We start from the raw sequence: 12,628 nt of genomic DNA on the forward strand, positions 1-12,628 counted from the left end.
GTTGATCTGAGCATAGAAGAAGAAAAAGAGTTTGTTTTTATATATTCTCTACCACTTAAGGGAGAATGAAACGGGCTTACAATCACCTTCCCTTCCCCTCCCCACAACAGACACCCTGTGAGGTAGGTGGGGCTGAGAGAGCTGTGACTAGCCCAAGGTCACCCCACTGGCTTCATGTGGAAGAGCGGGGAAACCAACCCGGTTCACCAGATTAGCCTCCGCCGCTCATGTGGAGGAGTGGGGAATCAAACCCGGTTCTCCAGATTAGAGTCCACCGCTCCAAACCACCGCTCTTAACCAAATGGCCATTTTCTCCAGGTGAACTGATCCCTATCGGCTGGAGATCAGTTGTATTAGCAGGAGATCTCCAGATATTACCTGAAAGTTGGCAACCCTGGGCTGTTGCAAGAAGGGAGCAAGGGCAAGGCCATACCCAGAAATGCACCAGCAGCAGCCTCAGAGCATGGCAGACCCGGTGCGTGCCTCAGAAGTGTGGTGGGACTCAGGCAGCAGACTGCACCTGGGCATAGGCCAGAGGAGATGGGCAGCAGCAGTTGGGCCTCCTGGGGCCTGTGTGGGCTGGTAGAGAAGCTTCTTAAAACCTCAGGGGAGGGGAAGGGAGAGCCCAGCTAGGGAGGCCATTGGCCCATATTCCCTTCACTCACGATGGGCCCACCATAGGTTTGCCAACCTCCAGGTATTGTTAAAAAACAAAACCAGCCCACAAATCTCAATGCAATACGATTATATTAAAAGTGCAAGGTGACAAGTGAATACTTAGCTCTAAGATGACAACAAACAAATATGTACAATATATACACAATTATACAAAGATACAAAATGAACCGATGGATTCTTCTTTCCAATTGTATAATTGTGTATGTATTGTACATATTTGTTTGTTGTCATCTTAGAGCTAAGTATTCACTTGTCACCTTGCACTTTTAATATAATTGTATTGCATTGAGATTTGTGTGCTGGTTTTGTTTTTTAACATTACTATACAGCACAGAGCCTCTTTTTTCTTCGGTCAACCTCCAGGTACTAGCTGGAGATCTCCTGCTATTACAACTGATCTCCAGCTGACAGAGATCAGTTCACCTGGAGGAAATGGCCACTTTGGCCATTGGACTCTATGGCATTGAAATCCCTCCCCCTCCCTAAACCCTGACCTCCTCAGGCTCCAGAAACCTCCCGCCGGTGGCAAAGAGGGACCTAGCCCACCCCCTGAAGAAAGTCATCAGTGTTATAAATGGCCTACAAGAATCAAAAGAGCTATTAATGATGGCAACGAAAACGAGGCCCACTTAAATGGAATAAAAAGGGGAAGAAAATAGCCCATTGATTTATCCCTACCTCCTACCCACTCATTGCTTTTCTTGGCAGCTTCTTTGCTGCTTCAAAGGTCTTTGAAGAATATTCAGACCTTACTTCGGAATCCCTACATATGCTCTCGATGTCGGTATATCTGTTTTCAACATCCTACAGGGAAAGCAGTCAATCCAATCGTTCTCTTGGCCTTTGCCCATTTTCTTTTCCTCTTTACATCTGCAAATGGGCTAAATAGTAGCCTTTGGAGTCATTCAGCCAGTGCATTTTTCTGGGTTTGGTGAGATATGCTAGAGAATTTCACAGGGCGACTCTGCCAGCGCTGCTTGTGTGATGATGATAAAAGCAGATCTGAGGACACATCTGCTGTATTATGCATGTCCCTTCACATCCTGCTACTATAAAATCCATTTAGTCTCCCATCTATGGAGGACTGCTGAAGTGTAGATGGGAAATTCAGCGCAGAGAAGATTCGTAGGCGCAGAAGTGGCCAACACACCCACAGGAAAGGAAATAAACGGCTATTCAAGCCTTTTTTGACCCCCCCCCATCTTGTAGTTCTTCTGTTTCTGTAAACCTCAAACACAGCTGCACAATGCGCAAGAAAGTGTCTGGGGAAAGTGTTGTATAATTTCTCCTTAAAGGTTAGGACATGTGCTCCACATCCTCCCCCCCACCCTCCGCCGCTCATTCTCTTGAGCACAGAAACATTGCTGTGTAATCAGGCCTTAATTGATCAAACAATATTATAATCAAATGCTTATTTGCTTTTGATAACTTTTAAAAGCCCGTTTTTCATTAGTTTAATCTTCTCAAACAAAAAAAAAAAGGGGGGGGAGGATCAAGTTTGTGTTTTGATTTCAATGAGGCTGAAACCTCTGTTGAATCCACCTCAGGCTGTCTTCAAACGCCACCGGTGGGTTTTTTAAAGATTAGCCACAGTTTCGAGCCTTTGCCTTTTATCCAAAGCTTCAAAATTGCTTTACTCGTTCTTGATCTTTGCAAATCCCAACATTGTCTGCTTATTGCAAGTAAGCACGGAGATTGGGATTTGCAGACATTTAATGCAGGATCAAGGGGGAAAGCATACGTGATATTTGTGGCATATAGACTCAAGGATGGTAGGTTTTATCCCTCAAGCTGGCATTTTGACATCAGAGCCCTCGAATGATCTAATTGCTCCAGCTGAAGGCTTGAGCACCCCCTACAATGTTAGAAGGCCTCTTTGTTGTGCATGTTTATAGTAGCTTGGATTAAGGAGCTGAAGAAAATTTTTTAATTCTAAACTACACAGTGCTGGTACTAGGATTGCCAGGTCCCTCTTCGCCACTGGTGGGAGGTTATTGGGGTGGAGCGTGAAGAGGGCGGGGTTTGGAGAGTGGAGGGCAATGCCATAGAGTCCAATTGCCAAAGCAGCCATTTTCTCCAGGTGAACTGATCTCTGTTGGCTGGAGATCAGCTGTAATAGCAGGCGATCTCCAGCTACTACCTGGAGGTTGACAACTCTAGCCTCCACTAGGGTCAGCCAACTAGGGTTGCCAACCTTCGGAGGTTGGCAACCCTAGTTGGTTGACCCTAGTGGAGGCTAGAGTTGTCAACCTCCAGGTACTAGCTGGAGATCTCCTGCTATTACAACTGATCTCCAGCCGATAGAGATCAGTTCACCTGGAGGAAATAGCCACTTTGGCCATTGGACTCTATGGCATTGAAGTCCCTCCCCTCCCCTTACCTTCACCTACAAACAAGTTAAACACGCTGTCAGTTCGTTGGAAGATATCAAAAACCTTTTGACAAGAAATAATGAGCTGTTAGATCATACTACAGGAATACAAGAAGAAGAATCAACAGCCCAAGGAGCAATGGGTAAAGATTGTCACAGACAGGAGACCACTTCAAGAAAGCATGCAGATGGCAACAGGAACTCCAGATAGAAGAAAAGGTTTAAAAAGAAGGGTTAAGAAAGCCAGAAGAATACCAATTTGACTCTTAATATGGGAAATGGAGGGGGGGGGTAGAGGAAAAACGATATCAACTTAATTTTTTTACTTAGGGTTATATAAAGTTTTTTAAGATCCATTCCATTTTTTATGACAGAGATGAGTGACTGGAGAAAAATACGTTAATGAGTTTTGTTGTGTCTCTGTTTTTATTTTTTAAACGATTTTCTTCTTTTTCCCCTCTTTATTATTAATACTATATTATTATTGCTTATCGAAATGTTTTAAATAAGGGGAAAGTATAACATTAAAATAATGACTTCTAAGGATTAGAAAATATTAATACAAAGGCGACACCAGATATTTGTGTGGAGGGATGAAGTCGGTGGGGAAGTCAATTATAATTAATTCATACTGAAGACATACACCTAATAATTCTTTTATTTTTTATCGATTCAAAGATTGGTATATAGGATGTAGCACCATGATGTCACTTCATCTGGAAGTGACGTCACTGTGTCTGTACTGTTCTCTTCCCAGTTTTCTCCCAGTTTCATTGAGCAAGTATGGGGGTGGAATGCAGGGGTGGGAGGTGGCCAGCCATAGGTGGGCAACTAATAAGCCTACCTGTGGCTTTTCTCTGTGCCACTTCTGTGGCTTTTCTGTGTCCCCCCCCCCCAAAAAAAAAGGTTTGCTAATTATTATTGAAATTCTTTTTTCTTTCTTCAGATTGTCTTGGGTGCTGTTCTTGTGATGGAACCTGCAATTTGGTTCTTTCTTTCCCCGAGTTACTTTGAACAGCAGTATGATTTCTCTGCCAGTTCTCTTGTTCCGTCCATCCTATTTTATGGATTTTACTGAGATTTTAAAAAAAAATGTTTGAAGCTGTGATTTCCGGTTTTCTGTTATAATTTTAAAATGTTATTCATACTGCTTACAGTTTGAATTTGTAGTCCTCCCCAGGAGCAACGCTTAAAATAAATTCATTTGTCTAAAAAATTTGGTTTGAGGTTTCACATATTCACAACCTAGTCAAAATCTTGGCTTTCCTTGAAATTTGTTAATGTTTTGGCTGCATGGAAACTTCCACATTTACCAGGTTTTCAGTTTCTGAAGTGAAGCTGTCATCCAGGACTCAGGATACTTTCCTGGATGTTAGCCCCACTGAATAAAATGGGGCTTGTTTCTGAGTAGACTTGCTTAGGTTTGCTCTCAAGGTATAGCTTGATTTCTTCTATTTTTATTTGTTTAATTCAAGAGGTTTCTATCAGAAGGAGAGACATTAAAATATCTGTATTTCAGTGGGTGATTGGGTTAGTGTTTGGGTGTTTTGATGTTGCTGCTTTCTATGTTTCATTGGTTGCTGTTGTTGCTAAAATCTGTTTAAATTTTAGTCTCTTCTGATAATGATGTTGTTTTTTGTGTGGATTTTGCTTTATTTGATTCTATTATAATCTTACATCCTTATGTCTGTGAGCTGCGTAAATAAAATACATGCAGAGAAAACATGCCTTCACTCTCCTATCTCCTGCCTTGGCTATATTCTGGATATACTGCATTTCCTCCTCTCCGCATGAGCCCTTCTGTCTGTGCATGTGGACAATTCATTAGAAAAGTAAAATATTCCCCCACACAAACTGCTTTGCCAGCGTTTCAGTTTATTGGGGTCTGTTCTGGAATACAGCCCCGCGAGGAACAGCCTTCCCAATTTTCCATTTCTGTAGATTATATCCTGACACGGTGCACTCATAAGTCCTGATGAGGTATCACCTGGAAGTCGGAAGTATGGTTTTTTCCCCCCTCGGGGCTGTGATGCCGACTGCTGGTTCTGCATGCATAAAAATAATTATGTCTAGAAAAATAAGTGCCAGAAGGGAGCCTATTGTGTCTTCATAAAGATGAATTAAAATCTGCAGAATCAGAGCTCAACGGATCTTCCGTAGCTTTGTGCTGAATTCTGCTGAGGAGCTACATGGTTAGAATCATAGTGTTGGAAGGGACCACCAGGGTCATCTAGTCCAACCCCCTGCACAATGCAGGGAATTTCGAACTACCTCCCCCCCACACCCCCAGTGACCCATACTTCACTGGTTAGAGGAATCTCTGGTTCAAGAAATGTGTGTGGATGTGTGTACACGCTTGCACATGTGTCCAGGAGGGAGGGAGGAAGTATAAGTATTGCGCAGCAGCCAGTCTGATTCTCATCCTAGTCCTAAATACCTTTAGGTCTCCCTGGGCAACCTCAGCTCTCATCTTTAGCCCTCCTGTAATAAAGGGATATCAGAGCTGTGCAGCCAACATTTTGGCAGATTAATTCCACTGTACACAACCTCCCTCCTCTTAACCAGTGCATATTTTCTCTGTCGTATGCTTTCTTGGCTGCTCCTGCAACCCCCTGCACATGTTGACTGAATGAGCAGGAAGGCACTGGCCTGCCCTCCTCCCCCCACCTCAACGTGATTGCTGGCTTGTGAGTATGGCAACTACTAGGGTTGCCAGGTCCCTCTTTGCCACCGGCGGGAGGTTTTTGGAGCACCAGGACAAAATATTTCCCGTGACCTCCTCTTCTCCAGACTAAACCTTCCCAACTCCCTCAGCCTTTCCTCATAGGGCTTGCTCTCCTCTGGACTTGTTCGATTCTGTCCACATCCTTTTTAAGTGAAGCCTCCAGAACTGCCCACAATACTCCAGGAGTGGCCAATGCAGTGTACAGCGGAGCTATGACATATTGCGATTTGGATGTGATGCCTCTGTTGATGCACCCCAAGATCGCATTAGCTTTTTTTGTCGCTGCACCACACTGGCTGCTCATATTTAACTTACGGTCCTCCCGTACCCCAAGATCTTGTTCACACACATTACCCGATTGTTAGGCCTGTCTCTGGAAATGATTCATGTGTTGTATTGGTTTTATGTTCTGCTTCTAGCCCGAGGGTGGTTTTCTCAGCGCCCCTGATAAATAAATGAATGAATAAAATATCTGTCAGGTCCTCTCTTGTGCCACCTTCCTTCTAGTGCTGGCTCTCTCATTCCACCCCTCCCCAATTCATGTGTGGTTCATTGGAAGGATTCACTGCCACCAATGCAATACAATATAATATTAAAATACAACATTTTACAGGGCCGCTGCAAGTATAATTGCAATAATGTTTGTGAAGTGCTTTGAACTCATGAACCGATTATGCAAATGCTAAGTACTCGATGCCTACGCCGAAAGTGACTGCTCTTGGAAACCCATATACGTTGAAAAGAGATTTCAGTGAAAGTTATAAAATACAATTTGTGAAATGAAAACGGCAGGAAAAAAGCCTCCCACAGTTGTCCTAGACGCAGGAAATGAGCAACGAGGGATTAGTGGGGCCGCAGGGGGGTGGGGGAAACGTTGAGGGGTTTTTGGAATGTCATATTCAGATCCCTGCTCTGAAGTTCCCTGGGTACTCCTTAGCAAGTTGGTGTCTTTCAACCTAACTTACCTCATATAATTTTTATGAGGCCATTTAAGATGAGAATTGCAAAGCGTGCTGTAAAAATGAGAAATAATGATAGGGAACTGGAGTACGAAAAGGCCTAACACAAAGTTAATTTCTTCAATGGGAAATAAACAGCCTCCAGAGCTTTCCCGTGATTATCCAGGCAATTTGTTTTTGCAGTTTGGGCTGGGTATTACAAATGTATTGCTTGCCGCAACCAATCCAGACGTGGCCCACCAGCTATGTATTCTGGCTGTTTGACAACCCCTCTGATTTTGCAGTCCCAAGAAGGCAGCAAATTCAGAAAGTGTGTGGAGCTCAGGTGAGCCATCACACATACCGTGGTTTGTGACTACCAGGGGTCCAGCCCAGCTTTAGCGAGTCGGGTTCTGAGATGAAAAGCAGAATGGGATGACTAGGGCTTTATTTGTATTTATTCTGAGGTGATAATGGCAGCTCCGTTCAACCTTTGTTTTTATTTACAGAGTCAAAGTAAATCAAATGCTAAAATACTTAAAGGATCATATATATATATATGAGAACCAAGAAGGTCCTGATGCATGAGAAGGGAGCAAGGATGAATACGTCACTTGTAGATAAAACGTGTACACACAGCAAGGTAGAAAGCATGTAAAAATCATTCGTAGAAGAGTGGTTTTCCTGCAGAGATTGAAGAAGTTAGTTACCGGGCATTTAAACCTCAGAACTTGTTTTTTCTCCAAATCAGTTTGATTCATTAATGTTCATCTTTATTTCCTGGGGCTTATTATCATATGAGGGCAGCTCTTAGAAGCAGGGATGCAAAATAAACTCGGGATATCTTTGCAAGTAAAGTATCTTCACCTTCAGTGTAAAAGTTGCCTTTCTCGCTTGAGTGATTCCTGAGGTTCTCATCTCTGGACGCTTACTGGCCTTTTATGCAGGGCTGTTTCCCTTGTGGTCACCCCGCCGACTGCTCTGGTTCTTCGTTTTGATTATGCGTGCCTTTCTCGACCGTCAGAGGTCGCCTCACTCTCCCCGCACATTTCTGTGCATTTTGCCCGTTTTTTTCTGGATGCTGTTATCTGGAAAATGCGGGCAAGGCGCACAGAAATGCAAGCTTTTGGCTAACAGTGGGGAAAGCAAGGGGACACCCTGGAAGTGGAAGAGAGAGAGAGAAATAATTTTGTAGCCCCTGACCACAATAGCCCTAGGCTAGCCTGATCTTGTCAGATCTCAGAAGCTAAGCAGGGTCGGCCCAGGTTAGAAATTGGATGGGAGACCTTCAAGAACTACCAGGGGGCATGACGCGGAGGCAAGCAATGGCAAACCACCTCCAAATGTCTCTTGCCTTGAAAATCCTACAGGGTCGCCATAAGTCAGCTGTGATGATGCCACACACACACAAGCAATATATTGCTCAGATTGACAAGAAGTATACTGGACCTTGGAGATGCATAGCTGGTAGTGACCTGTGATTGGCTCTCTGGAATTATATGATTGCAAGGACCATGGAGTAGATAGTATTCTGGTACCTACTAGCCTTTATGGAAATTAAAGTTGAATATGTCTGTAAGTTTCTTCACAAATAACAACAACAGTAATAATACTTTTCTTCTTCTCTACCCACACAGATTTTAATATTGGCCGATCCTGGCCAAGCACAAAGGATCCTGATGGGGGACTCAGGATCAAGGCGGTCAATCATTGTGTCCCGGTTGCCAATATTCAGGAGAAGTATTCGCCGAAGACACGATTCCCTTCCGTCATCGCCCACGTCCAATAGTACCGCTGGTGTCCACAACTCTTCTCCCTCCAGCACCAACTCCAGCTCAGGTAGTACAGGCAAACGCAGGAGCCTGTTCCGCACACCTTCCATTAGCTTCCACCACAAGAAAGGGAGCGAACAGAAAGCCGAATCTGTAAGCCAAAATGCAGCTGTTTCCAACGGTGCTCATTTCAGCCACAACACTTTGCAAAAGCTTGTTTTGGAGGAGCCTGTGAAAAGCAGAGGAAGGCATTCCGTAGGCTTTGGAAGTTCTCGAAGCAAGAAGATAACAAGGTCTGTGACAGAGGACTTTGAAAAGGGAAGGGAACATTCAGCCAATAAGAATGTCTTTACCAATTGTATTCGGTCTGGGAAAAATGAAGCTGATGATTCTGGCTTTACAGAGGAACAAAGCAGGTCCTCTGTTAAACATTCCTCAAGGAAACTTCTCCCCAAATCCTTCTCAACACACTATAGATTTTCAAAGCCAGTTCCTCAAAGCCAGTCAGTTTCGTGCGTCCAACCATCTTCTTGCCTGCTGGATATTAAACCTAGCGTTGAAAGTGAACCCCGGTCAGTCAGGTCTTCCCCTTCATGTTCTCCTGAGGTCGTGGAATGTGTAGGCAGCTCTTTGCAGTCACCGATGCTTTCCGCCGATGTGACCATGGTCCAGACACCTTCTGAGTTTCTGGCATTGACTGAAGACTCTGTCTCAGAGGTTGATGGGCTGCCCAACTGCGGGAATTTGCACGCAGAAACCTTTGCCCACAATGTTTCTACCTCTCAGATCTTTCTCAGTCCTGTGGCTGCCGCTTCCGCTCCCATCTCGAGGAAAACAGATCATATCGAAAGTGTTTCACATTGTGCTGTGGTAGCAACTGAGAGTCAAGGAGCAGAGAACCTACCGCTCAGCGAAACTAGTGCCGTATCTAAAGTCCTTGATGCTAATCCAAACCATGCAAAAGTATTATTGAAAGAACTTCCTGCTGAACAGACCAGCCATCTGGGAGAAGTAAGCTCAGGAGGTGAAGCACAATTAAAACCCTTTGTCTTAAATCAGGGAGAAATAACCGAATGTTCTCTAAAAGCACAGGGATCGCACAGGGACCAACAACATGTCAGAGCACCTGAACACGTTAGAGAAGCCATCCCAATACCCGAGTCTAAGAACATCCCTTCATCTTCGGAACCTCAGTCTTTTCAAAATCAGCAGGGATATGAAGTAAACCACACAAACGGTATGTCTCCTGACTCTCTAGGTTTTCTAAAAAATGTCAGTAAGTTTTCAAGCACATGCAAATAGCACTTTGCTGAAAGTAAGTGTGTTTGGGATTATGCAAAGGAAAAATCCCAAATGCGCTTGTTCTCGGCTAAATGCTATTTGCTTGGTAGCAACTCCTTCTAGACACTACTCATGTAATCCCAGTGGTTTCAGTGAGTGTTCAGAGAATCACACTTTACCTCTACAAATAAAGGGGTTTACTAATTTCCGTACAACTTGACAGCACTGAATTCTTTTTTTAATGTTTTATTTATTTTTAATATAAAGGGGAAAGGAAAGTACATCGAAAGAGAAACAGTCGAAAGATAAAGAAAATACAAAAAAACCAGAGAAACAATTTGTTATATGCCTGTGTTTGTGTTTTGCGGTACATGGTTTACCCATATCCAAACAGCTTTCCCAGTTTAAAAAGATAATTGATAAAGATATCAAAATTTAGTATCAGTTCTATCCTTCTGATATCTTCTATCCTTCTAACATCATCTATGATTAATCCTTTACATATTGATAATAGAGTTTCCAGTTTTCATAACTCATACTGTTGATCATTGTTAGCTAAATTGGTCATTTTGGCCACGATTGCATATTCAGACAGCTTTTCCTTCCATTCTTCAACATCTAGAAGTGATATTGACACAGCACTGAATTCAAGGTTTCACAGGAGGTCTCTCATCCACAACTTGTCCAGACCCCATCTGCTTAAGTTTAGCAAGATGGCTGTATCATGTGTCCTGGGACTATGTCCTGGGGCTGTAGTTTTGCTGAGTTCCTGACAAAGGTGAGAATTGGGCTACCAGTAGTTTTCTTAGGTCAGGTTCATATCATTATTACTGTTCTTCTTCCCTACGCAGTTGTGGGAGGGAAAGCGGCATGGTATAGCTATTTCTCATCAGATCTAGGAGACTAAGCTGGGTTGATATTTGGATGGGAGATCGCCAAGGAAGACTGTGCGGAGGGGGGCAATGGCAAACCACCTTTACTTCTTGCTGGGATCTCTGTAAGCCAGTTGTGACTTGAGTGCACTTATGTACGTTCATGCCCAGTTGGGTTGTATTTTGCCCCAATATAACTGTTGTTTGCAGTATTATGCAGTGCTGGTTATGTGTGACTTTGCTGCATGCTCAGATTGCTGGTATACCTGACAGAGCTTATGTGAATAAGTCACAAGACCCACAATAGACTTACAATTTAGGTGCATGCTGCACTATTTCCTGTAAGCTCATGTGTATTCTTGTTTGTTTATTAAAAAAAACTTTTATAAGCTGCATATTAATACAATGTATTGATACTGAGATAACACTTCCTCTCTTATTAAGTTGCTGTGAGCAAAGATTCATGTGAATTGGGCAGTTTAAATTGGTTTTCATGACCTAAAATAAAGGGGGGGGCGTAGTTGTTTTCTGTTTTCTTTTCCTTTGCGGTCTCCATTGCTTTAGTGACCTGATGGCCAGTTCACACAACCCTTTGTTATATGTATATGGTATGTGTTGGCTTTTGTGCATTTTTCATTTGCTTCTGTCAGAATGAGACTGCATAAGCTGCAGCTGTCTGTACATCAGAGCAACACAAGGAAGGACCTCTATGAGGCTGATAGGGATCATGTCCTTGACAAGGGTAGAGGGGGTCAACCCTTTGCTCCTATTCTGTTTCTCCAATAAAAAATTATTCTCCCTGCTTTATTTAAAACCATGTACAGGGAAAGCAAGCTCTATGGCACAGAGTGGTAAGCTGCAGTACTGCAGTCCAAAGCTCTGCTCACAACCTGAGTTCAATCCTGACGTAAGTTGGTTTCAGGTAGTCGGCTCAAGGTTGACTCAGCCTTCCATCCTTCTGAGGTTGGTAAAATGAGTCTCCAGCTTGCTGGGGGTAAAGTGTAGACGACTGTGGAAGGCAATGGCAAACCATCCCGTAAACACAGTCTGCCTAGTCAACGTCGGGTTGTGACGTCACCCCATGGGTCAATAATGACCCGATGCTTGCACAGGGACTACCTTTACCTACAGAAAAAGGACAGGAAGGGGATGGGCTATGGTCAGTAGTAGAGCATCTGCTTGGCATGCAGAAGGTCCCAGGTTCAATCCCTGGCATCTCCAGTTAAAGGGACTAGGCAGGTAGGTGATGTGAAAGACCCCCTGCCTGAGACCCTGGAGAGCTGCTGCCCATCTGAGTAGACAATACTGACTTTGATGGACCAAGGGTCTGATTCAGTTTAAGGCAGCTTCATATGTGTTCATGTGAATCCATATTGTGGCTTTCCCCCCCTTGACTGAGGCTTAAACCAGCCTAGGTGGCACTATTTTCTGTAGGGGATATCTGTATGGCAAGGAAGTTAATATTGTCGAAGGCTTTCACGGTCAGAGTTCATTGGTTCTTGTAGGTTATCCGGGCTGTGTAACCATGGTCTTGGTATTTTCTTCCCTGACGTTTCGCCAGCAGCTGTGGCAGGCATCTTCAGAGGAGTAACACTGAAGGACACTGAGAGACACTGTCCTTCAGTTTACTCCTCTGAAGATGCCTGCCACAGCTGCTGGCGAAACGTCAGGAAAGAAAATACCAAGACCACGGTTACACAGCCCGGATAACCTACAAGAACCAAGGAAGTTAATCCTACGCCTTTCCTCCAACGGCTCTTTGCAGTTAAATTGCACGTCAGGGGAGCTGATTGTGGAACCTCAGAGTAATGTCGTTGGACCCTGTACAAGTGCAGATAACATTCCCCTGTTTTGAGGGCAATTTCGCCTCTTTAATTTTTCTTACATTTTCACATTTTTTCTGCAAACCGGGGGGGGGGGGGTTCCCCCCATGTTTGAAGAAAATTCTTCCTTCTCTCTACCCAGCCCTGAACTGTGGATTTAAATAATCT

The 12,628-nt window shown here is 43.8% G+C and overlaps 1 protein-coding gene across 2 annotated transcripts in view; it reads left to right on the forward strand.

The window, feature by feature from the left end:
- Positions 1-8,352: 8,352 nt before the first annotated feature.
- The window catches only part of CCSER1 (coiled-coil serine rich protein 1), a 716,622-nt gene continuing 712,346 nt past the window's right edge, over positions 8,353-12,628 (forward strand). The window contains exon 1 of one of the 2 annotated variants that reach the window (XM_056855393.1): positions 8,353-9,721. In XM_056855393.1, the coding sequence (XP_056711371.1) occupies positions 8,392-9,721 (1,330 nt within the window). In that variant the 5' untranslated portion in view covers positions 8,353-8,391. The remainder of the gene's footprint in view (positions 9,722-12,628) is intronic. The other variant, XM_056855392.1, reaches the window with a different exon arrangement.

This window comes from Euleptes europaea, chromosome 9 (genome assembly GCF_029931775.1).
Source record: "Euleptes europaea isolate rEulEur1 chromosome 9, rEulEur1.hap1, whole genome shotgun sequence".
In the NCBI taxonomy this organism is placed as follows: Eukaryota; Metazoa; Chordata; class Lepidosauria; order Squamata; family Sphaerodactylidae; genus Euleptes; species Euleptes europaea.